This window comes from Somniosus microcephalus, chromosome 4 (genome assembly GCF_052327205.1).
Source record: "Somniosus microcephalus isolate GS21.2 chromosome 4, FLI_Smic_1.0, whole genome shotgun sequence".
Lineage (NCBI taxonomy): Eukaryota > Metazoa > Chordata > Chondrichthyes > Squaliformes > Somniosidae > Somniosus > Somniosus microcephalus.
In genome coordinates, this window is record NC_140990.1 from 334,329,382 (window position 1) to 334,356,556 (window position 27,175).

Consider the following 27,175-nt stretch of genomic DNA (forward strand, 5'->3'; position numbering starts at 1 on the left):
AAGAACCGTATGCGATTTTTACTGTAAGATAACTATCTATACTTCACATATCACAGAAACCCCACAGTGCAGATAGAGGCCATTTCGGCCCATCGAGCCTGCACCAACACATATCCCACCCGATCCCCGTAACCCCTACACCAACACATATCCCACCCTATCCCTGTAACCCCATGTATTTAATCCCCCTAACACTAAGGGTCAATTTATCATAGCCAATCAACCTAACCCGCACATCTTTGGACTGTGGGAGGAAACCGGAGCACCCGGAGAAAACCCACGCAAACACGGGGAGAATGTGCAAACTCCACACAGACAGTCGCCCGAGGCCGGATTTGAACCCGGGTCTCTGGCGCTGTGAGGCAACAGTGCTAACCACTATGCCACATATGGACATGTTGTTCCTATATTGCAGAATGGGCAACCAATGTTGGTCGAGTGGACGGAGCAGGCTCAAGGGGCCGATTGGCCTACTCCTGCTCCTGCTTCTTATGTCCTGCTTCTGATGTTCCACAATATACTGGGATTAAACTTCTGGTTTGGATTTCATTAAAGTTATGTCGGATGGTGCAGCTGGTTTTATGGTAGGATGGGAGGCAGAGACTTAACTGAAGCTCAAGGTGAAAACCAAGAGCTTTTAATTAACAGGACTACACCACCCAAGAAAGTACTTCCTGAGACATTCACCATAACCATTGATACTTGGTTATACTGGGATATTTTTATGTTTATCAAAGGTAAACTTTTTTCTTCTAACTTACTTTTCTGTTGACACTAAAAATGTCGAATTTGTTTTAATATCAAAGGGCAGTCTAGTAGCTCCAATGTCATAATAGTGGAGAATTCGTTTAAGAATGTTGCTTCTTTTCCCCCTGTTTCTTTTGGGTGCTAGTTAGGATAGTGGAATTTTCCTTAGAATGCTTATATTTTTTTGTTGCTCCATAAATATTTCGAACGTGGATTTGTTGCTTTATGAGGTAGAGAGCTGACCTAGCTGAAGCAATGAAAAGGGAATTGGATTGATTCCTGATTCATTTAGGAGTAACAAGGTAACGATTAGGAGTAAGAAAAAAAATCAACAACAGTCAGTACCTGAAATGAGAAAAGGTAAATAAACAGCTCGGCCGCGATTTTCTCCGTGGAGGCGGGTTGGCGTTGGTAAGGGTGCTCGGCGGGCCCCGGACTCGCTGCCAGCTCCATCCGGACTGCTGACACAATTTTTGTGGTTAAGCCCGCCGTGTGGTTTACCCGCCCTCGTCACAAGGTGCGGGTCTGTTCAGCTGCTCTGCTGACGCGTTTGCAGCCGGCGTATTTAAGGGGGCTATTTCACATTTACACCTGAAGTGGTTTCTGCTGCTCCTGGCTGCTGCTGGTGCTCACTATGTCTGTAGAGAGACAGAAGGCAGCTCCCTGCTTCAGTGAGCAATCCCTCCGTGTTCTTATGGAGGGAGTCAGAGGTCGTCGGGAGGTCCTATACCCGGGAGATTGAAGAAGGAAGCCTCTTCAGCAGATGAAGGCAGCCTGGCTGCGAATAGCTAAGGAGGTCAGTGCCCAGTCCATGGTCAGACGCACCTGGGTCCAATGCAGGAAAAGGTTCAATGATCTCCTGCGCACAGGAAAAGTGAGTATAAAAGCACAGTGACTATTCTGCTATGCTTGTCATCACTTCCCCATCACTCTGCATTGCCAACCCTCCCCCTGCACACCCTAACTCAACCCAGCATTACTTGCACCATCAGCCATCCCTCTCTCCCTATGTACGGAATCCCTTCTCCATCTTACTATGCACCCCTCACACTCACCCTCAAGGTTATGCAATGACAACAACTAACAACTCAAAAGGAGGGAACCCACTCCATCATAGTCTCCCTCTAATCATCTATCCTATCCATTCCTTACACTCATTTCATCACTCTTACTGAAACTCCACCTCGTTCCCTCATTGCAGGAAAAGAGAGCCCACAATAAGAGGGAGCGGGAGAGAACAGGAGGAGGACCACCATCTGTGGCGCAGCTGACCAGCACTGAGGAGGCGGCTCTCAAAATTGTGGGATCGGTGGAACAGCTAAAAGTGGGGGACGGAGAGACGGGCTCAGGTGAACAACCTGGTGACAGAATGCTTCTCCATCCATCTTATTTGGCTTTCATGAGTGACATGTATGGCATCTGATGTCATTAGAAATTGAATGCTCATGATGTGCACAATGGGATATGTCTGCAAGGTACATATCACATGGCTAACTCCTGTCTTTACTCTCCCACAGGAACATCAAGAGCCCCCCCCCACTACTGTCCATGAGGAAGAGCAGGAGGACTCCTCAGAGGAAGCTGCATCCTCTGAGGGAGCAGCGTCAGCAGTAATGAGTGCACCCAGCACCAGCGCAGAAACGCACACCTCGGTGGGTCATATGCGAGATAGAGTAGCGTTGTCACCTGGTGTATCACAACTCATGAGTGAGCAAGAGCAGATGGCGGAGACGGACAGCAGTGGAAAGTCCTCGTCGGAGGCCGCAGGGCACTCCGCACTCTGCTCAGCTGCATGTAAATGTTGAGCCTCGGTGGCCATCCAGAAAGAGAGCGGTGCTGGAGTTTCAGGAACAAGTGCAGGAGGCTCTGACTGGGTTTGCCACCATGGTGACTGCGAGTATGCAGAGAAAGGAGGCGTCCATCTCAAACATGAGCAATGCCATGGTGCAGGCAATGGCGAATGTAGGTGCCGCCGTGGAAAGGATGGCAACCTCCATGGAGGACATAAATCTCCAGACTCAAACTAACATGGTGACTCTTCTAGATAGATGGTCAGCTATGGAGGATAGATGGGCATCTGTTGTGGAGAGGAACCAGAAGTCCATGGACGTCCCCATTATGAGGACTGTCAATACAGAGACGAGTCCTCATGGCCCCAATGATGTGCAGCAAGGTGCTCTCCAGCTACTTGCTAGCAGAGAAGTTTGGGTGGCCCATGAGAGGGATGATGGTGGGAGGCGACATGCAAGTGGGAGCTCCTCTCCACGTGCTCAAACATCCAGCCCCTTGATAACTTCTTGGTCAGAGCCCCAGATGAGCACCCAAGCAGTGAAGGTCGAATCTGCCCCTGTGCAGCTGCAGGAGGAGCAGACTTTGGCGGGGCCTTCACAGACACCAAATACCAGAGGATGACCGCCAAAGGCATCTAAGCAGGTGCAGCAGGGAGGTGAGCAGGCTGTCTCTACATCTGCTGAAGCTACAGGGGTAGCACAACATAGAAGCACGTGTAAGAGAAAGCTGATACATAAATAAGCACAAGGGTTCTCACTTGGGTGTTCTGATAGAATTCATGGTGAAGTTTCTGTTCTTTTTTTAAGTTGCAATAAATTAATGTTGCATGAATGTTTGACATCGTTGCCATATGTGTGCTGACAACTTGAGGTGGCACAGCGAAGGGTAAGGACACCTTTTATGTCCAGCAGTGCAGGTGACAGTGGATATAGAGTTAACACCACATACTTGAAGCCTAAACACAGAATGTGTCTCCCAAATTGTTAAATCACCAACCTCTGACATTCGAAATTGGCCAGATTTGAGAGTACAGCTTTTAGACTGCAGTTGCAGCTGTGAAGTTTCCAGCTAGTTGGTATTCCCGACACACTTACCTGGTGTGTTCTCCGAACGTCTTGAAACCCGACCCAAAACTTGGAAAATTGCAAAAGGCTGTCAAAATCGCTCTAAACAAGCACTTAACAAGGAGTTAAATGCCTTAAATCCCTTACCCGCCGCTTGGCGTTGGGTCTGTTGTGAGGTTGCAGACCCGACAATCCTGAAATTCAGATGGAGGCGGGTTCGCAGCAGGTTTCCAACCCGCCGTCAATCATTGGAACTTTAACACCTGACCCGCCTCCAAATCCACCCTCTGAGCGCCGGCAAAATCACAGCCTTCAGGTCACGATTCTTGGTTAGAACTATTTCCAATATTTTCTGTTTTTCTTTCAAATTTCCAACACTTGCAGTTTTTTTGCTCTTTTTATTTCAAAACCCTGGGGCCCTGAAAAAAGTTGGAGGAAATAAAGAACTTGCATTTATATAGCACCTTATATGACCTTGGAACGCCCCAAGCTGCTTTACAGCCAATCAAGTACTTTTGACGTGTAGTTACTGTTGTAATGTAGGGAAACGTGGCAGGCAATTTGCGTACCCCAAGAGGTAATTTGTTTTTTATTGATGTTGGTTGAGGGATAAATATTGGCCATGACACTGAGGAGAACTCACCAGCTGTCCTTCAAATACTCCTAGAGGATCTTTTGCGTCCACCTGAGAGGGCAGATGGGGCCTCGGTTTAACATCTCATCTGAAAGACCTCCAACAATGCAGCAATCCCTCTGTACTACACTGAAGTGCCAGCCTAGATTGTGTGTTCAAGCCTCTGAAGTGAGACTTGAACTCACAAGCTTCTGACTCAGAGGCAAGTGTGCTACCCATTGAAGACAGGGTTGACTCTGAAGACAAGATGAACTGAATGAGCTGAATGGTCTTTTCGCATTCTTAATTATTAATATGGTTATAATGAATGTTTTAATGTGTTTCAAGGTGGACGTAAAAGGTCCCATGGCTCTATTTCAAAGAAAGGCAGGGGAGTTCTCCCTGGTGTCCTGGCCAAAAATGTATCCCTCAATCAACATAACTAAAACAGATGATCTGGTCATTATCACATTGCTGTTTGTGGAAGCATGCTGTGCACAAATTGGCTGCCGCATTTCCCACATTACAACAGTGACTACACTTCAAAAAGTAGTTCATTGGCTGTAAAGTGCTTTGGGTTGTCTGGTGGTCATGAAAGGTGCCATATAAATGCAAGTCTTTCTTTCTTTCATTCTGGTATGGAGACAGAGAAATAATTGAAACATTGTGCTGAGGTTTACTAGTTTGGAATAACTCAGTAATCAGTGTTGTTGCTGACTCAATTATCAAGGAGCAGGTGAGACACTACAGGAAAGAAAGGTGGCTGTGATGGTAAAGCTATTTTATTTTCCATAGGGAGCAGGGTTACACTTTTTGTATCAATAGTGACGAAAGGTTATAATTTATACCTCTAAGGGTGCATTTAATCTGCAGCTACCAGTCTGCATATAGCTCTTCCAGCAGTTAAAATGTTTACAGAGTGCAGGCACATTGGTAACAATTTAAAGTAATGCCACACAAATTTAAAAAGTTTTAAACCCAGTTTGACCCCACACTGGAGTCACAGTTCATATGGTGAAGCGATGTCAGACTAACCTCATCCAGGGAGTCTCAAACTGCTTCTTTCTGGAGTTGGACTGGGTCTGGAGCTACGCTGCTGTTTCAGCCTCATGGCAAAGTGACACTAAAGGTGTAGCATAACCACAGCCTAAGCTACTAAGACAGGAGGTATAAATTATAACCTTTCGTCACTATTGATATGGAAAGTGTAGCCCTGTTCCCTATGGAAAATAAAATAGCTTTATCATTGCTTGTCAAGGCAAGACCACCTCAGTTATAGGTCGTGTAGTAATTTTTATCTTCGTAGGATGTCTATGCTCTTTCTTAGATAATCCTAATGGCTTGGAGTACATTGACTACTATCAAGAATTCAGTTGAGGCCTTACATAATGTGACAGGTTGGTGTCATAAATTTCATGGGTGACACTCAAGTGGCTTATTACTGTTAGCTAAGTCTGAAAGATTATGACCTCGAAACACGTTTCTAACTGCATGCTTCTGTATAACTGGTAGAATTTATGGAAGCACTTCTACTCAGTTTTGGACCAGTTTGTGGATTGTGGGCTTGAATCAAATAATAGGAGCTGAAGGGCTATTGTACCACATCAGTTGAACTGCAATGGTTTGTCTTTGACTATACGCTGAAACAAAATAGCATACACTGAATATTATTGGGAAACAGTGTACTAATCAACATGAACTAAAGAAAAGACAATGGGGTACAGTGAAATACCCAGTTAATTCCATAAATCAGAAAGACAGCTCACAGTACATTCTGCTTACAGGTGCAGAGATCTGTTTGCTGTACATGAAATATTTAATTCAATGGGAAACTATACCTTTAATTGTAAATTTGTCACTTAAAGCCTTGTGTTTTAGATGCTGTGTTGTGGAGCAATCTAGCACGGCTTTTATTTTCTCCACGAGGGGGTCGCCCTACTGCTTTTACTTCCTGTGCAAGATATCAGTGTACGTTACTTGTACTCCACAGCTCTGCCAGTAAGATTTTAGACAATTATGCTAAGAATAAAAATTGTTGTGTTTATCTGCTTTATATAAGGGTTGCCAGCTCTGGTTGGACGTATTCTAGGAGGTTTCATCAGATGACCTCCAACCTCCCCGCCCTCGCTCTCCTGCCATTGGTCACCTGACACGTCCACCCACACGCCGCACGGTCTGCCCACCACAATTGGAAAGCGAATCAACTCTTTGTTACCCAATTAAATGATTCTTGACTGTCAGTCCAGCAGCCGTTATTCCCATCTCCAATATTTTTATAACAATGAACAAACATGCTTAAAGAAAGTTAAAACAAACACCATTTATTTTAACGCCCCTGTGCATTTTCTCCTGAGTTACTCACAGCAGTGTCCTGGAGATTCGTATTTCATTCCTGGAGACTCCAGGACAATCCTAGAGAAAAGAAAAAAGAAAGACTTGCATTTATATAGCGCCTTTCACGACCACCGGACGTCTTAAAGCACTTTACAGCCAATGAAGCACTTTTGAAGTGGAGTCGCTGTTGTAATGTGGGAAACGCGGCAGCCAATTTGCTCACAGCAAGCTCCCACAAACAGCAATGTGATAATGACCAGATAATCTGTTTTTTGTTATGTTGATTGAGGGATAAATATTGGCCAGGACACTGGGGATAACTCCCTTGCTCTTCTTCGAAATAGTGCCTTGGGATCTTTTACGTCCACCTGAGAGCGCAGACGGGGCCTCGGTTTAACGTCTCATCGGAAAGACGGCACCTCCGACAGTGCAGCACTCCCTCCGTACTGCACGGGAGTGTCAGCCTAGCTTTATGTGTAATATGCCTAGTATACTGTATTCGCTGCTCACGATGCGGTCTCCTCTACATTGGGGAGACCAAACGCAGATTGGGTGACTGCTTTGCGGAACACCTCCGTTCAGTCCGTAAGGGTGACCCCGAGCTTCCGGTCACCTGTCATTTTAATTCACCGCTCCATTCCCACTCGGACCTCACCGTCCTTGGCCTCTTGTATTGTTCCACGGAAGTTCAACGCAAACTTGAGGAACAGCACCTCATCTTCCGATTAGGCACTCTGCAGCCTTCCGGTCTCAATATCGAGTTCAACAATTTCAGATCATAACCTCGGCCCCTATTTCATTTTTTCTTGTAATTTTTCCACTCCTTTCCCCCCCCCCTTTCCTTTTGTTTCTCTCTCACACCTGGCAGCTATCTCTTGCCCTGCCAGTACACTTTACACCTAATCTCAGCCTATTACCATCTCGTCTAGCTTCTAATACCTTTTATTGTCTCTTTTTTACTTCTTTTGTTTCTTTTATTCTTTTGTCCGATCGCAGCCCTGCCTCTGATCTATCTTTTCTTTCCAGTTTTGAAGAAGGGTTCGACCCGAAACGTCAACTCAAATTTCTGTCCACGGATGTTGCCTGACCTGCTGAGTTTTTCCAGCATTTTCTGTTGTTTTTATGTGCTCAAGTCCCTGGTGTGGAGCTAGGGTTGGCAAGTGGCAACCCCAGCTTTACACAGAATGATATAGTACGTCGAGATAGTAGCATGAGGAAGTCGTCTTACCAAGAATATAGTAGCAACATCAATTCCTGATGAGACAAGTGCAATGTTGCAGGATATATCCATCGACAACACAGCGGTCAGAACACTTGGAAGAGAATCTTGTCCATGAATAAAATGTTGAAATCTTAATAACATTTATTGCTTTGGGTTTTACGTATGAATACACTGTACATAAAAACAAATAAAATTAATATCTTGTCTATTTTGAATCACATAGGAAAAGAAAAATTATGCTTACTACATAAATTTTGTACAACATGACACAGTACAACTGAGCATTTCTGGTTTCTTCATGAATACCCAGGTTTAGTTCAACTCCCAGAATTTTGGGTTGGTGTGTTCCTTTAAGAAATTACCTGCCAGCATTCGCAATGGATCACGTGTAAAATCACCATCTCTGAGCTATACAAATCCCAGTTTCAATATTGGACTGTGTTGAGTTAGCAGGTCTTGGCCAAGGCAGCATCGCTGGAAGAATGGGTCCCATTTGTTCCTCCTGGTTACGAGACCGTGACCCTGCTGGAAGTGCATGTATGTGGACACCAGATTACCATAGGATCATTCTTGACTGTGATGATCTCCAGCACAGAATGCCTGCTACATGAATAATGCTCACTTGGATCTGGAGGGTGATGGTTGCCTGTGGTCCCAATATTTTGGTCAGAGTCAATGGATTTAAGAAAAGAGCAGAGAGCAAATGGAAAAAACATAGAAATGTTGTCTCCATGCGCCCATGTCCCTTTAACAGGTCATTCCAATATGAATGGTTAAGGTAGAGGGTATAAATCTAATCTATGATGCAGAGATAAGTATTCATTTGCTTTCTGGAAGGGGAGAAGGAAGTGTCATTGTTTCCGGACAGTATTATAATACAGGAATGCTGGAAACCTTGTAGGATCAGAATAGTATGTTCAGATTTGGCTTTGTGAACAATACACAGCTTTAGACCAATGCCAAAAGAAAAAGTTTGGCCACTGTTGGACTACACACACCTGGTCAATGAGTGACACACACAAGAGTTAGCGGAGCCAATTGAATGACCAGGGGCCTGCTCAGTTATACTGCCAACTGGGTCTCACTCCCTGGTCAGTGTAAATGGAGCTCCACACATGCATGCTTGCATAGTGCTTCACACTCCAATGTCTGAAAATTGGTTAAATTCTAATACTGGCAAAGAGTGGACGGGACAGGTTTTTTTCTGTCCACGTTAACATAAGAGCATAAGACGTAGGAGCAGGAGTAGATCATTTAACCCCTCGAGCCTGCTCCGCCATTCAATAAGATCATGGCTGATCTGATCTTGGCCTCAACTCCACCTCCCTGCCTGCTCCCCATAACCCTTGACCCCTTACATTTCACAAATCTGTCTATCTCCACCCTAAATATATTCAATGACCCAGCCTCCACGGCGCTCTGGGGAAGAGAATTCCAAAGATTCACCACCCTAAAAGATTCAAAGGTTTCCAGGTGACCCAACGGATCGCTAAACTTTGCGTAGAATGGGCTGCTGTTTGTGGAACCCAAGGCAGTGTGTGAAGCTGAAGAATTTGGATCGGGGTGATTAAACCCAATCACACATCGCAGTTGTGTTTCTACAAAGCCAAAATGATTTTGAATTGAGTTTTTCACCCATTCAAAATAAATGGGTTCAATTCTATTAATACCACATATAAGATATAGCGGTAAAAATAGTTCACAGAAAAAAATTGTACTATCAGACACTGTGATATACTTTGTAACATAAACCAATGCAGTGATATATTTTAGTCCCACTCCAGGGACTTGAGCACAAAAATCTAGGCTGATACTCCAGTGCAGTATTGAGGGAGCCCTGCACTGTCAGAGTTACCGCCATTCGGATGAGACGTTAAACCGAGGCCCCCTCTGCCCCCTCAGGTGGACGTGGCACTATTTTGAAGAAGAGCAGGAGTTATCCCCGGTGTCCTGGGGCCAATATTTATCCCTCAATCAACATCACTAAAAACAGATGATCTGGTCGTTATCATATTGCTGTTTGTGGGAGCTTGCTGTGCGCAAATTGGCTGCCGCATTTCCCACATTACGACAGTGACTACACTTCAAATAGTACGTCATTGGCTGTAAAGCACTTTGAGACGTCCGGTGGTCGTGAACGGCGCTATATAAATGCAAGTCTTCTTTCTTTATGGGGATTGGTCCATGAAATGACCTACTAATGATCTTGAGATTGGTGTTATGTACTCAAATTTGTATAGGTCTATAAATACTTCTGGGGATGGAGGGCACCGAACTCTGATTGCAAATAAAACAATTTTAATATTATCCACTTCATAGAAAAACAGAACAAAAATCGACTTTATCAAATACGAGGCGTCCGTGCAGTAAGTCGACAGTGTGGATCATAGGTGAGGAAATGTGCCTGTGTGAATGAGGTAACCTGGTGAGATTACTAATGATCTTCGGGAACTTCAGGCGACACTGTAAGGAAGGTCTCTGAAAGAATAAACTAAAATACCATTCACAAATTCATCCCACCCTGCACCTGTCACTGAGCCATGCTGGGCAATCATTTCACCTGGCTATGCAAAGGGGGGAGGGAGGGAACAATCAATTATGACCAACCATTTGCAACTAAAATGTTTACATTTCGATTTGGTTTTATCCCTTTCCCAAACTAATTCACGGCGAGGAGGCTACTGTCAACCACGATATCGAATGGTTCCGACCCGCTGCCTTTACCGCTACATCCACTGCACCAGGAGGGCGGTCGGGGGTTCCTGCTGGTCGCTCGCACACTTCTAAAGGTGGTATTTACTTGACTTGGGCTTTTAGCAGAGTTTCCACTTGCGGTGGCAATGAGCACTGACCCCCCCCCAAGCCAATCTAGTTATTCTACAGTGCACCCCTTCACAGTTTGATCCCACCTTCCTTGTAAACTATGCGGGGAAATTAGAACGTATATTTGAATAAAAGAGAAGTTAAAGGAAAATGACTGTGTTCTTAAGTTGTGGACATAACCATTACCGGGGACGGGAGAAGAGGGCGCAAATACCATTTTGAGCGGGTGCCATCAAGATCGAGGTCTAAAATATTCATTACCGGCGACAAGCTGTCCATTATTGGCACCCACTGAACGGGTTCCTAAGCCAGGGCTCGCGTTCCCTTTGTCAGCCTTAACTAACTGAGACAGAAGGAGCTGGAAGGCAACCGTTTTCACACTTTGCGTTCGGAGCTGGCCCGAACACTTCCCAGTTTCCCAGGTTTGTCAATGTTTGTCGATTTAAAAAAAAAATGTATTTTCCTTCCCCTGAAGAGTGCCTGGATTAAGTGAATCTGATGCTGCCCAGTTACCTCGGCACAGACCACTGCAAAGGCAAGGGTCATGCCCGAGGCGAAAGCACACTTGTCATTTGGATTATCGCACTTGACCCGGACTGACCACCAGCTGTTTACAGTGAGAGTGGCTCGGATCAATAGGAATGTTGCCCAGGGTTGCTGAAATTAAAATCTAAGCGAAACAAAGTTATTGGTTTGCAAAGACAAACTGCCTCTTCGATATAGACAAAACGATTTGACTTTATTTCTGAGCGACCCCCAGTAAAATACTACAACCTTAACATAAACACTGGAATAATTCAGCGAAGGGAATGCCGGTTACACACACATATGTAAGAAGTCACACAACACCAGGTTATAGTCCAACAGCTTTATTTGAAATCACAAGCTTTCGGAGCGACGAAGGAGCAGCGCTCCGAAAGCTTGTGATTTCAAATAAAGCTGTTGGACTATAACCTGGTGTTGTGTGACTTCTTACATTTGTCCACCCCAGTCCAACTCCGGCATCTCAACACCACATATGTGGCTCTGCTATACAGAAATACAACTAATTTCAATTTACATGATAGAGAAGTCACGAAGGCTGGGCGTGGGAAGCAGTGCCTGTTTTGTGTTGTAAAACCTCTAAGGTATGGACAGGATCGGAACATTTGCCTCCGTCTTCTCGCCCCCCACCTGAAATAACCCATCCTCTCAATGTACTGCAGGCAGTCTGCCTCCTTTTTAAAACTCTCCACTCGAACGTCATTTAGATTATTTGAGCGTTCAAAAGAATTTTAACCACCTTCACACACACAAAAAAGTTAGAAAACACAAAAAAAATCAAATCAATGATCTTGTCTTGTGGAGTTGCTAAGCAGCCCGCACCATCAGCCGTGCCTTAATCTGTCACTGTCAGGGCTGATCTGACTGCTCGCTCGCTCTCTCTCTGTAAATCCCTTTTGAAAACAGACAGAATCCGCTGTTTTTTTGTGTGTTTTGTTTCTGAGGGTGTGTGTGGGGGGGGGGGGGGGGGAGCGCGTTTGTAATATTTCAACAGGAAGTAGCTGTCCCCTAAGGAGTAACACGGTTAATCTCGCCTATCTCTGGACCCAGCCTGTTAATAGGCGGAGCTGTCCACGTGGGTCCTGCCGACTATATAAAAGTTTCCAGCCAGTGACACAATGCCGTGATCGCTGGCAGCGCCGCACGGGAGAGCGGGTCGGGTCGGGTCGGTAATGCCGTTTAATTGCACCTTTAGGGAACTCAGTCCGCGCCACAGTCAGTGCACTGTGTTAACTGAGGACGACCAACACAATACCCTGGCGCAAATGACAAATGCTGGATTATTATTGCTTTAAACTCAGGAGAACTCCTGTCCTGGCGAAGCACAGCTTTTTTAAAAAAATCTCTCTCCAACTGGATCTGTCTCCATTATATATATATAAATAATAATTGGGCCATTAAGATTACTTTAAAGTTGGGACTTTCAGATCAATCATTGCCTTGGCTCTTAAACCGTGCAGATTAACTTCAAGCAACCCTGAAACGGCGCTGGCTGCCTTCAAACGTGCAATAAAGAGTAATGCATTGAGTTGTGGATGCTAATTTTTGTTTTTGGTACTCCCCAGTTTTTAAAAAAAAAAGTAAGTTATTTATCGCCAGGAACCCGATGCGATCCGGAGACATCCACAGTAAACAGCAGATCCCGTCTCCCACTTTCTGATTATATAATGCTGATTGAGACTCATCCAAAAAGCACTGGCAGCCCCAGCACCAACACTGAACCACTTTTAAGCCATATTTTTGACAGTGATTTGGGGAGCGGGTCAGCAGCTCTCCAGTGAGCGATCGGTTTGTCGCTGGGAAGATGCCGGGAGCCTGCCCGCTACTGTTGCTGTTGCTGCTGCTGGCGATCGTGGCTTCTGCCGGCTCCACTCCGGCTCCTGCTGCCGCCGCCGCCGCCGAGGCCTCGCCCCCCTCCAGCCCCAGCTCCTGCACGGCGTGCGGGCTCGGCCAGCGAGAGGAGCCCGGCCAGGCGGACGCCGTCTTCTTGGAAGCCGTCAAACGGCACATCCTCAACCGGCTGCAGATGAGGGAGAGGCCCAACATCACGCACCCGGTCCCCAAAGCCGCCATGGTCACGGCTCTGAGGAAGTTGCACGCTGGCAAAATGAGGGCGGACGGCAGGCTGGAGATCCCCAACTTGGACGGGCATGCGACCTCCAACTCCAGGAAGGAACTGCAGGAACAGACCTCAGAGATCATCAGCTTTGCGGAGACAGGTCGGTAAACTTTCATGAATGCAAACAGAGAAAAAAAAATCCTGACCCTGAACTTAAAAATAATTGAAATAAATACAATTGACCTTCCTTTATAATGCTGGCAGTAACTTTTACAGTGGCCGGGGTTCATAGGGATGGGTTGTTACTAACTTAGACGAAGAAAGGGAACAGGTTAGAAGTCGCGCGATTATAAAGACAACAGGAGCACAGTTCCCACTCAGTGTTAGAATTTCCCTTTGCCCTATTCCGTGATCGCATTCTCTGCATATTCAAACTGTAACAAAAAGAGCCGTGTGACTGTAACATGTCTTCACCACCGCTAGAGTTGCAACTTGGTACCAAATGTAGCCATGCGACAGTCCCAGGTCTGGGAGCAGATTTAGATTTGATTGTAAATTAATGAATGGAGATCATTTGCCTTTAATTCGACCCCTTGCACCGCAGCAAACAATTTACTGGCATTCAAACCGGACAACGCACAAGCGTTCTCCTTGCAGCTTGTTGCACGCCATAAAATGTGCCGACTGTGAAGGAAAAATAAAGGTCCAAAGGAAAGATAGCGCTGAAAGGGTTACAGCCAAAACGAACGCTGGAGATAATGAAATGGGGCTCAGGATTTGACCGTCAATGACAAATTAATTGGTAGCGTGTGTGAAGCTCTAATTTATGGCCATTACATGAAAAAGTGGTTTGATGTCATGTTCTACAAGTGTTTAAAACAGTTCTTAACAGGAATAGTTGACAAAACACACCAGACTCGCTTACAGCTGTTTCCTGGAATGTGGAATCGAACCGTACACACAGCAAAGACGAAGTAAAACATATTTCTAGATTAAACACATTCTTGGCCTTACTGAGGTGTTTACTGTACAAAATGTGGTTACATATTTAGACCAGAAATCAGAACCAGGAACACCCAATTTGGTCGAAATGGACTAAGTAACGTTTCATCATTGTCATGTCCCGTATTATGTGATTGTGTGATTGCAGGGGAAATGATTTAAAGCACTGTACATAGGATAATAACTTTACCAGAGTGTCAGCAAAATCATTACATCTATTAAAGGGCAGTATTTAAGCCGGTATAATATTAAGGGTGGAATATCGCCTCTAAAAAAACAAATGCACGATTCCCTGTATGTGTCGAAGGAAAGCATTTAGAGTCTGTTTTCAAGGGAAATGATTTTTCGGGGTTAAACCTAGAATCATGTTTCGGCGGTACAGGGTGTAACTACCTTTAAAACAATACCCACTGCTTTGCGGGCTCATGGGGAAAGTGATGATCATAGTGGTAGGAGAAAGTGTTCCACCGTTTCATAGTTTATAACGTGCACACGTTTTGCTCATTACTTCATTTACAAATTATATCGGGGGGGGGGGGGGGAACCCTGACCATTTACTGAAGAGCGAGGTGGTCTTGCAAAGATACCACATCCCAGTCTTGCAGTCAGCGTCACAATAGCGGCGCAGACATTGTACTCACGGCCTTGTAAAGTTTACAGCAGAGCTGAATAATCGCACTTTTGAAAGTTGAGGTAGCTCCATGTATTAAAAAAGTGTCCCCGCGGCTGCTTTGCTCGGGCTCTGCGAGCACAAGCGACTTCAAAAACACTTGGAAGCAAAAAGTCCAGTTTTTTTAATTGTAGGGACAACATAAAATATTTGAAGTCTAAACTAAATATTTCTGGGCTCGGATCATGTTTGCATTAGTGATTGTCGGAAAATGCGGCGCCTGAGTATCTCAATCTGTCCAATACTTCATGCATCTGTGAAGCAAGAATAGACACAGTCTTCTCAAGAGATTAGAATCGAAATAAGTAGTTATTACTTCAACAGAGTCCCAGGTACACGTTCTAATTTAGTATGACTAGAGGAATGGTATGTGCAGGATTACTTTATAAAGAACTTTTTATCCACCTCCCTCTATTGCACATTCATTTGCACTTGGGGACTGAACTGATTCAAACTGTTTTGCCAATATGTATTTATGATAATATCGTTGGGGGGCAAACCCGTAATTTCCTGTTTGAATAAGCCGCTTGCTGAAGTGTAATGAAACCTTTAATACTGCTAGCATAAAGTTGCGAGTGAGTTTGTGAATTTACATTCAGGGACTGGAACACATCACACCCTCCCAAAGTCCCAGTCTTAAAGTATCACCCTGTTCTAATGATTCAATCTGCCAAACGCGTGTAAACATATTTCGATATTCGACAAATGATCCACTGTTAACATAACGTTTCGATGCTAGCCATTGGATGAAAACTTAGGAGCTTCCTGACAATGAAGCATATTTTGCTTCTGTAAACTGCGATTACTTCAGAGAGCGGCCTTTGCAACATCAGGCTGGTTAGTAATCGCATCTCTGCTTACGTGTTCGGACTGTCCCCGCTCACATGCGACGTTATTCGTAACCCACAGGCCAACAAATTGCAATTTATTAAGCTGGTGTCGAGGTCCGCCTTTTAGTGCTTCTTTATTAGGCGTTTTCTGCTAAGGTATTATTAGACAGGGCTGCATGCAGAGTTCTGAAACAGCTGTGCCGGCTAAACAAAGTTACAATCAGGCACTTTTTGTGACCAGCTCGATGAAAACAATCGCGTCTCAACACACGTTTCTCGCAACTTGCTGGAGGATTGTCTTGAATACATTTCTGACTCAGAGGCGAGGTTACTGCTAGTCATACAAGGATTAACATTTCCCATTCTCTTCATGCAGATGAGCTGGCATCATCCAAATCGCGCCTGTACTTTCTGATTTCGAACGAGGGGAACCAAAATCTCTTTGTGCAGCAAGCCAACTTGTGGCTCTATTTGAAACTGCTCCCGTCCAAGTCGGAAAAGGGCAGCCGGCGCAAAGTGACGGTGAAGGTCGACTTCCAGGTGGCCGGCGGCTCCGACCAGTGGGCGTCGGTGGAGAAGAGGGTGGAGCTGAAGAGGAGCGGTTGGCACACGTTCCCCATGACCCAGCCCATCCAGGCCCACTTCCAGCGGGGGGAGAGGAGGCACGACCTGCAGGTGCAGTGCCAGGGCTGCCAGGGCTTGGCGGTGGCCCCCGTCCTGGTGGACAGCGCCGACGAGTCCCACCGCCCCTTCCTGGTGGTACAGGCCCGGGCGCTGGACAGCAAGCACCGGATCCGCAAGCGAGGACTGGAGTGCGACGGTAGGACCAACCTGTGCTGCAGGCAGCAATTCTACATCGACTTCCGACTCATCGGCTGGAACGACTGGATCATCGCGCCCACCGGCTACTACGGCAACTACTGCGAGGGCAGCTGCCCGGCTTACATGGCCGGGGCGCCGGGCTCCGCCTCGTCTTTCCACACGGCGGTGGTGAACCAGTACAGAATGCGGGGCATGAACCCCGGCTCCATGAACTCCTGCTGCATCCCCACCAAGCTCAGCACCATGTCCATGCTCTACTTCGACGACGAGTACAACATCGTGAAGAGGGACGTGCCCAACATGATTGTGGAGGAGTGCGGCTGTGCATGAGTGCCTTTTAAAGGACACTTGTGTGGGGGTGTGTGTTTTTTTTTGTTGCTTTTTTTTTCCAAAAAAAAAGGGCTGCTGCTGGCTGCACACTTTTGACAATTGGACCAAGTGGTTGACTTCAATGAACCGACCCACATGCTGTCACTGGGGCCAACTCACTGTGATTGACAAAGTCACCAGCTTGACTCTTCACCATTCCGGATAAAGGGGAAATACTGTACATAGTGTGTGCGGCTCAACAGCACAGTGATATCATTGCTGACTCTCAGCATGGCTACAGGCCGAGGCTTCCCTTAAGCACTCCAAATATCAAAAAGCACATCAGTGATGTATTGAAACGGTGCGACAAGGCACCGATAAAGCGGAGTGCTCCTTCACAGCACTCTTGCTTCGATGAGAAATTGTGAACACTTTTAATTATTTATACCGCAAAGACGGCTCTGTGTGTTTTTTTTTACACTATAGTGAGATGTGTGTAAATGATCGGACCTCAAGGAACCCGCGTTCTCCTTCAGTCGGGGTTCTCACACACACTGTTGTTCCATTTGAATCATGGAAGCACAAAAGGGGCAAATGAGCATCTCGATATGATTGTGGAGAAACTTGAGATACTGATCTTTACTTTCCAGCGAACAAACTAACCCCCCCCCCCCCCCCCCCCCACAAGTAACGTCTGCTGTATCGCCACAATACAGGCAACTCTGAACACTGGGGTCTCTGTTCTCCACACACTCTGAACCTGACTGTGCCTCGTATAGGGGACGGGGCGGTCTGAATAGAGACTTGGCGATGATTTCACACCAACTTAAAAACATCGATTCCACTCATTTTAATACAATTGTACGTCATCTGTATATTGGAACCATTGACACATATCTGTCCCTTTCCCCGTCTCTCCTGTCCTTTCTCTGCCCACCTTCCTACACTATGTTCTAACCTGCCTTTATTTCTCTCTCTCCCACTTCTCCCTGTCGCTGTCTCTATTAATATATATAGATATATATCAACTGTTTTCAGATAGTATTCAGAATGGGCCGACTGGTCGAAGCCCGTGGATTGGCACTTGTATCAGAACGGTTCCTTCAGTGATCACACGGTCCACGGTCACTCCATGATGAAGACAGTGTGCATTAATGGTCACGTCCGTTAAGACGTTGGAGTCGCATAGCACTTACAAAGTACCGAAAGCACATATAGCACTTGCATATCTGAATGCCTTGAAAACAAACAAAAAAAAAGTGGTACTTAACGGTGCACTTGTCACGAATTACCCAATTCCATTCTTATTAAATAAGTGCCGGTTGGGGAAGCTATGCAATGTAAACGATTAGCAGTAAACAGGTGAATTTGTCGGATTTAAAATCTTTCTAATTACTTGAAGCTAAATCTTTCGCTTCCTGTATACGGCGAATGATTGTTTATAGAGTTTTGTTTTTCGCGTTTTCTATTTGCACTGAAGCGTCGCGTTGATTAGTTTTTAAAAAAAACTGCCATTTTTTTTAAACAAAAAACTGAAAATGTTATTTTTATAGAAAGAAGAAGAATTCTGCAGGGGTGGGGGGAAATCGAAATGTATTATACATATCAATGGATTAAATAATGCAACCAAAGAAGCCAAGTATTTCGTGTTCTGTAAATGTCACTGGGAGGCAATGCCATTGAAGAGTTTAGTGGTAGTGTGGTTTAGCAAGGAACGTGTCAGCTTCAAGTCACTGTGGATTCCATTTCTCAATAACCCGTGCAACTTATCAAAAGCAAGCACATGCTACACATGGCATACACACTGTATCAACCTGTCACACATTATGGCCATATCATGCATTTCCTTATTGTTACATATATGGTCATTTAAAACTGGTTCAGATTCATCTTCATTTACTAGCTAACAGCTGGAGTATTTGACACTTCTGTACAGTTTGGCTACAATAAAACAAATCTACATCTATATGGGATGTGTGTGAGCAGTTATTTCCACCGGACGAGGCGAGGGTGAGTGGGATACCTTACAATGTTTGTGGGACCGTTCGTTGTGATTTTTGCAAACTCCGTTCCCGAGCCACCGACTCCATGCCTCTCCCTGGCAACTGTCTGAGGCTGCACCAGACTGTTCGCAACCTTGGTGTCATACTTGACCCCGGGATGAGCTTCCAACCATATATACGCACCAACACTAAGACCGTCTGTTTCCACCTCCTTAACATCGCCCGACTCCGCCCTGCCTCCGCTCATCTGCTGCTGAAACCCGCATCCATGCCTTTGTTACCTCCAGACTTGACCATAGAAACATAGAAAAATAGGAGCAGGAGTAGGCCATTCGTCCCTTCGAGCCTGCTCCACCATTCAATATGATCATGGCTGATTCTCTATCTCAGTACCATATTCCCGCTCTCTCCCCATACCCCTTGATGCCTTTTGTGTCTAGAAATCTATCTATCTCCTTAAATATATTCAGTGACTTGGCCTCCACAGCCTTCTGTGGTAGAGAATTCCACAGGTTCACCACCCTCTGAGTGAAGGAATTTCTCCTCATCTCAGTCCTAAATGTCCTACCCCGTTTCTTGAGACTGTGACCCCTCGTTCTAGACCCCCCAGCCAGGGATAACATCCTCCCTGCATCCAGTCTGTCTAGCCTTGTCAGAATTGTTTACATTTCAATGAGATCCTCTCTCATTCTTCTAAACTCTAGTGAATACAGGCCTAGTCGACCCAATCTCTCCTCATACAACAGCAGCACGGTGGCATAGTGGTTAGCACTGTTGCCTCACAGCACCAGGGACCCGGGTTCGAATCCGGCCTCGGGCGACTGTCTGTGTGGAGTTTGCACATTCTCCCCGTGTTTGCGTGGGTTTTCTCCGGGTGCTCCGGTTTCCTCCCACAGTCCAAAGATGTGCGAGTTAGGTTGATTGGCTATGATAAATTGACCCTTAGTGTTAGGGGGATTAAATACGTGGGGTTACGGGGATAGGGTGGGATATGTGTTGGTGTAGGGGTTACGGGGATCGGGTGGGACATGTGTCGGTGCAGGCTCGATGGGCCGAAATGGCCTCTATCTGCACTGTGGGGTTTCTGTGATTTCTGTGTGAACAGTCCTGCCATCCCAGGTATCAGTCTGGTGAACCTTCGCTGCACTCCCTCTATGGCAAGTATATCCTTTCTTAGGTAAGGAGACCAAAACTGCACACAGTACTCCAGGTGTGGTCTCACCAAGGCCCTGTATAACTGTAGTAAGACATCCTTGCTCCTGTACTCAAATCCTCTTGCAATGAAGGCCAACATACCATTTGCCCTCCTAACTGTTTGCTGCGCCTGCATGTTTGCTTTCAGTGACTGGTGTACAAGGACACCCAGGTCCCTTTGTACATCAGCATTTCCCAATCTATCACCATTTAAATAATACTCCGCCTTTCTGTTTTTCCTACCGAAGTGGATAACTTCACATTTATCCACATTTTACTGCATCTGCCATGTATTTGCCCACTCACTCAACTTGTCTAAATTGCCTTGAAGCCTCTATGCATCCTCCTCACAACTCACAATCTCACCTAGTTTTGTGTCGTCAGCAAACTTGGAAATATTACATTTGGTTCCCTCATCCAAATCATTGATATATATTGTGAATAGCTGGGGCCCAAGCACTGATCCCTGTGGTACCCCACTAGTCACCGCCTGCCACCCTGAAAAAGACCCATTTATTCCTACTCTCTGCTTCCTGTCTGTTAACCAATTTTCAATCCATGCCAGTATATTACCCCCAATCCCATGTGCTTTAATTTTGCACACTAACCTCTTACGTTGAAGTTTATCAAAGGCCTTCTGAAAATCCAAATACACCACATCCACTGGTTCTCCCTTATCTATTCTACCAGTTACATCCTCAAAAAACTCCAGTAGGTTTGTCAAACACGATTTCCCTTTCATAAATCCATGTTGACTTTGTCTAATCCCGTTGATATTTTCTAAGTGTCCTGTTATCACATCCTTTATAATAGACTCTAGCATTTTCCCTACTACTGATGTTAGGCTAACCGGTCTGTAGTTCCCTGTTTTCTCTCCCTCCTTTTTTAAATAGTGGGTTACATTTGCCACCCTCCAATCTGCAGGAACTGTTCCATAATCTATAGAATTTTGGAAGATGACAACCAATGCATCCACTATTTCCATGGCTACCTCTTTTAGTACTCTGGGATGCAGATTATCAGACCCCAGGGATTTATTGGCTTTCAGTCTCATTAATTTCTCCAGCACTATTTTTTTTTACTAATACTAATTTCCTTTAATTCCTCCTTCTCACTAGACCCTTGGTTCCTTAGCATCTCTGGGAAGTTACTTGTGTCCTCTTCCGTGAAGACAGAACCAAAGTATTTGTTTCATTGCTCTGCCGTTTCCTTGTTTCCCATTATAAATTCTCCCATTTCTTACTGTAAGGGACATACATTTGTCTTCACTAATCTTTTTCTTTTTACATACTTGTAGAAGCTTTTACAGTCTGCTTTTATGTTCGTTACAAGTTTACTCTCATACTCTATTTTTCCCCTCTTAATCAATCTCTTGGTCCTTTTTTGCTGAACTCTAATCTGCTCCCAATCCTCAGGCTTGCTACTTTTTCTGGTAACTTTATATGACTCCTCTTTGGATCTAATACTATCCTTAATTTCTTTTGTTAGCCATAGTTGGGCTGCTTTTCCTTTTGTGTTTTTGCGCCAGAAAGGAATGTATAACTGTTGCAATTCATGCACTTGTTCCTTAAATGTTAGCCATTGCCTATCCACCATCATGCCTTTTAATGAAGCTCCCCAATCTATCATAGCCAACTCACTCCTCATACCTTCATAGTTTTCTTTGTTTAGATTTAGGACCCTCGTTTCAGATTGAACTTCGTCACTTTCCATCTTAATGAAGAATTCTATCATGTTATGGTCACTCTTCCCTAAAGGACCACACACAACAAGATTATTAATTGACCCCTTCTCATTATTCCTGGCTGGCCTCCCACGTTCTACCCTCCGTAAACTTGAGGTCATCCAAAACTCTGCTGCCCCTGTCCTAACTCGCACCAAGTCCCATTCACTCATCACCAATGTTCCTGCTAAGCTGTGTGGCCACGCAGCCATGCAGTGGTCTGGAGGTCCTGCGCAGGCCACTCACCGGCTTTTACATGTAAGAAACTGAGCATGCTTGAAAATTTTAATCAGCTGGTCAGCCAGTTAAAGGGACCGCACACCTAAAATAAATTAGAGGGAACATTGCTCATCACCCCTGTGCTCGCTGACCTACATTGGCTCCTGGTTAAGCAATACCTCTATTTTAAAATTCTTATCCTTGTTTTCAAATCCCTCCATGGCCTTACACCTCCCTATCGCTGTAACCTCCTCCAGCCCTACAACCCTCCAAGATATCTGAGCTCCTCCAATTCTGGCCTTTTGTGCATCACTGATTTTAATTGCTCCACCATTGGTGGCCGTACCTTCAGCTGCTAAGGCCCTAAGCTCTGGAATTCCCTCGCTAAACCCCTCCGCCTCTCTTTCCTCCTTTAAGATGCTCCTTAAAACCTACCTCTTTGACCAAGCTCTGCCCTAATATCACCTTATGTAGCTCGGTGCTGGGCTCGACGGGCCGAATGGCCTCTATCTGTGCTGTAACCATTCTATGATTCTAGGTGTCAAATTTGGTTTGATAACGCTCCTGTGAAGCGCCTTGGGGCATTTTACTGCATTAAAGGCGCTATATAAATACAAGTTGTGCAAGAAATCAGCTCTTTCGCCAGCGAATTCTAGGCAGCCCCAATTAAACATCTGGTCCGCTCAGTGACTACTCTGTCCACATTGCTTTACAAAAAACACTTCGAAGTATTAAGTCCAAAACACTGGCGGTAAAATTACAATAATGTGTAGAAATAGAAAGGGATTGGATGAGGGATTCAGGGCGCCAAAACCTATCTCAATCTTTACTTCTCTCTGACACATTACAATGTTCAGATAGGAACAGGAGGAGGCCATTCAGCCCCACCCCCAGCCTGTTCCACCAGAATTATCCCAATTCCATTCACCCGCCTTTCCTCCCTATCCCTTAAATACCCTTACCTATATTTGTTGTCATGAAACGATCGACCAATTGCGTCAGAGCACGACAACTTAAGGTCTGATGTTGAAATGTTAAAAATATAAATGATATACGAAATATTTCCAATGCACTGCAGGATTTATGTTTTCTTATCTATGCTAGTGAATCTGTTTCATCCAACTCCATTTAAATCGGGGCAGGGAGATCCGTCAACTTATTTCGAGACATCTTAATCAGTGTTAAGTCAATCTTGCCATCAAGGTTCAGCACAAGCGCCAGAGGCAGATAGACCTCCTGCCCCTGGACCAGAATTACTGGCCCGCTCGGAGAGACGCTGCACTTTCCTGATTTAACAAATCCGGCAGTGTCGATTCCTTCTTTCAGGCATTCATGAAACAAAGTCACCAATTTTCTCTCCCCCCCCCCCCCACCCCTCCGTTTTCTCCCATGTATTTATGCTACGACTGATGCTTTCGGTTGCTAATGAAGCTTTCACGCCCACTGATCCTCACCGCCCAGCGATTCACACGCACTCTTGTTACAATATTGCAACTTCAATGGGGACCAGAGAAGAAAGATGGGTCAGCAATGGGGGGATTTGCTTTGCATAATCCGCTTTTACATTATTTTCCAGTCATGTCTAGGCCTTTTCGACGTGTTTTGTCAAGAATGAAATATAGATGGGACAAAGGTGAGACTTTCCGTCACATTAACATGCACGGGAGCTTCACCAAGAAAAGCCCACCAAGTTCAGAAAGCTCCAATTATTGGATGGGAAGCCCCCAGCTCACACCCCAGTTGAAGACCTGCTTCTACAAGGAGCCTTAGTTAAGGTTATTGTTAAAGGCGTTGTGGTTCCTGAAGTAATAAAACTCACTACGCACTTGGTTCGAGTATAAAGCAAGGCTTTAATCAACTTGTTTCAAAACATGGAGGTCTAGTTATCTTTCACTCGTTCCTGTTTACAAAATGTCCTGGGATAGCTGGGCCCACGCCCGAGTATTTATACTCCTTGGACGGCGCCACCAGCTGGCCGTCCAGTGTTATTTCATGAGTCTTTCTTCATGGATCATAAGATTCATAACAGTTCCTACATTACAACAGTGCCTACGCTTCCAAAGTACTTCATTGGCTGAAAAGTGTTTTGGGAAGAGGGCTTATTTTCAGGCTGTTGGAGCAGATGTGCTTTAGGAGATGTTTTAATTGCAACTTTGGCCTCACTGGGGCCTCAGATCATCTGCTGCTGAAATCCTCATCCATGCCTTTGTTGCCTCTGGACTTGACTATTCCAACTCTCTCCTGGCCCGACTCCCACCTTGCACCCTCCATAAACTTGAGCTCATCCCAAACTCTGTTGCCTGTGTCCTATCTCACACCAAGTCCCGCTCACCCATCACGGCTGTGCTCACTGCCCTGTGTCCTATCTCACACCAAGTCCCGCTCACCCACCACGGCTGTGCTCGATGACCTACATTGGCTCCCGGTCCGGCAACGCCTTGATTTTAAAATTCTCATCCTTGTTTTCAAATCCTTCCATGGCCTCGCCCCTCCCTATCTCTGCAACCTCCTCTAGCCCTACAACCCTCCGCGATCTCTGCGCTCCTCCAATTCTGGCCTTTTGCGTTCATCCAATTTTATACACTCCACCATTGGCGGCTGTGCCTTCAGTTGCCTAGGCCCTAAGCTCTGGAATTCCCTCCCTAAACCTCTCCACTTCTCTACCTCTCTCTCTCCTTTAAGACACTCCTTACCTTAAAACCTATCTCTTTGACCAAGCTTTTGGTCACCTGTCCTAATATTTCCTTATATGGCTCGGTGTCAAAATTTGCTTGCTAATGCTCATGCATTGGGATATTTTACTACATTAAAGGCACTATATAAATGTAAGTTGTAGTTATTGTTGGGGTGGTACCATTGCAGTATAACACCAGGGTCATGTCTTGATCTGCCTGGAGTAGGGAGCTGTGAGCTCCCCTGGGTGAGGCAATCCTAAGTTTAGTGTGGTGCCAAACCACATTTATTAAGTGATCAGGGCATCTATTGGACCGTCTGGGCACTTTATAAATGTACTCAGAGCTTATTCAACTGCACTGAGAATGTGGAATCTCCCACCTGCACTCTCAATAGTTTTAACATTTAACAGCTGGGAGCCGAGCTCTACATATCCACGTAAGCAGCATGTGCGGAGCTCTTTGTGGACCCGTATTGCAGCCAGGTAGAATGAGCAAAGTACTGCTGGCTGTCAGTAGATACTGTAGCTACTGATCTGAGGTTGAATTTACACTATGCTACAAGGGTGAGTCCAATAGCTGCAGTTTGGGTTCCAACTAGGCAGTCCCACTTTCATAAAATAGAAAATGCTGGAAACACTCAGCAGGTCAGGCAGCATCTGTGGAGAAAGGAGAAAGGTTAGGTTAACGGTTCAGGTCCATGACCCTTCACCAAAACTGATAGATTGGCTTTTGCTTGGGTAGAAGTGTAATGATGTTGTCCAGGAGAGAGCTGGGCACAGGCCTAAATACAAATGTGGTCAGAACTCTTCCCCAAGAGTTAAAAATATAAATGTTCAGAGAGCAGGGAGGGGTGCATTCCCAATCTGTAAACATTTAAATCAATTTTAGGTAGGTTTAAAAAGTCCAATGTACCCAGTGCATTTAGTAAATCACTTTGCACCAATGCTAAACTTGCAGTGTAAATGTACCCTGCCGTCAATAGATACTGTACAACTGCAACATATGATAAGTTTTGTAGTAATTAGTATATATATTTATATCTGGCTGTCAACCCTGCATATTGCATACTACAGTTTAATTTAAGTTGGAGGTAAGGAGCCAAAATGAGACTTTTGTTAATGAATGTGACATTGTATGTCATTGGTGTTACAGGATGGAAAATGGCAAATAAAATGAAAGTGCTAAGGTGGCCATTTCTTTTTGAAGCAACATTTTTTTATTGGTCAAATACTTTATCAAACACCTTTTCACACAAAATACTGTATTACACAAAATAGTGTATAGAGCACCCAAAGCTTTGGATCAGTATATATATGGCATATAAAGTTGACAAAGCTGCAAAAATTCAACATGGTTATTGTAAATGTATTAGTCATCTAAAATGGGTGTAAAAATGAAAATTGAGTACAAAAAAAAACAATGGGCCCCATTCGGCAAAGGTCTCTGAGGTATTATACAAGTGTTGTCCAAAGGAAATCACCGACTAGCTACAGGTGTTGCTACGGCACATGTACTCATTTTAGTAGAAAATGCCTTACATACACTCGCACAATAAGAACATAAGAAACAGGAGCAGGAGTCGGCCATTCGGCCCTTCGAGCCTGCTCCACCATTCAATGAGATCATGGCTGATCTTCTGCCTCAACTCCATTCACCGGCCCTATCGCCATCTCCCTTGATGCCCTTACTAGTCAGAAATCTATCGACTTCTGTTTTGAATAAACCCAATGACTGAGCCTCCACAGCCCTCTGGAGTAGAGAATTCCAAAGATTCACCACCCTCTGTGTGAAGAAATTTCTTCTCATCTCAGTCCTGAATGGCCTACCCTTTATCCTGAGGCTGTGGCCCCTGGTTCTAGACTCCCCAGCCAAGGGAAACATTCTCCCAGCATCCACCCTATCAAGCCCTGTAATAATTTTGTATGCTTCAATGAGATCCCCTCTCATTCTTCTGAATTCACGAGAATACAGGCCTAGTTTACTCAATCTCTTCTCATAGGACAGTCCCGCCATCCCAGGAATCAATCTCGTGAACCTTCGTTGCACTCCCTCTATGGCAAGTATAAGAAGACCAAAATTGTACACAGTACTCCAGGTGTGGTTTCACCAAGGCCCTATATAATTGGAGTAAGACTTCTTTACTCCTGTACTCAAATCCCCTTGTAATGAAGGCCAGCATACCATTTGCCTTCTTGCTGCACCTGCACATTCACTTTCAGTGACTCATGTGCAAGGACACCCAGGTCCCTTTGAGCATCTGCATTCCCCAATCTTTCACCATTTAAGAAATACTCTGCCTTTCTGTTTTTTCTACCAAAGTGGATAACTTCACATTTATCCACATTATATTCCATCTGCCATGTTCTCGCCCACTCACTGAGCCTGTCGAGATCCCCTTGAAGCCTCTTCACATCCTCTTCACAACTGACACTGCCACCTAGCTTTGTATCATCAGTAAAAATACTTATAAGAACATAAGAAATAGGAGCAGGAGTAGGCCATACATCCCCTCAAGCCTGCTCCGCCATTCAA

General features: G+C 45.2%; 1 protein-coding gene across 1 annotated transcript; it reads left to right on the forward strand.

The window, feature by feature from the left end:
- The first annotated feature begins 12,271 nt into the window (after nucleotides 1–12,271).
- Nucleotides 12,272–18,795, forward strand: LOC147120695 (inhibin beta B chain-like). Its single transcript, XM_085986882.1, has 2 exons — nucleotides 12,272–13,356; nucleotides 16,075–18,795. The coding sequence occupies exons 1-2, from the start codon at nucleotides 12,942–12,944 to the stop codon at nucleotides 16,848–16,850; spliced, it is 1,191 nt and encodes a 396-aa protein (XP_085843008.1). The 5' UTR covers nucleotides 12,272–12,941; the 3' UTR covers nucleotides 16,851–18,795.
- Nucleotides 18,796–27,175: the final 8,380 nt, after the last annotated feature.

Coding starts and splice junctions, on each gene's coding strand:
- LOC147120695 (XM_085986882.1), top strand. CDS start 12,942: ATGCCGGGAGCCTGCCCGCTACTGTTGCTGTTGCTGCTGCTGGCGATC. Junction 13,357..16,074: donor CATCAGCTTTGCGGAGACAG/GTCGGTAAACTT, acceptor CTCTTCATGCAG/ATGAGCTGGCATCATCCAAA.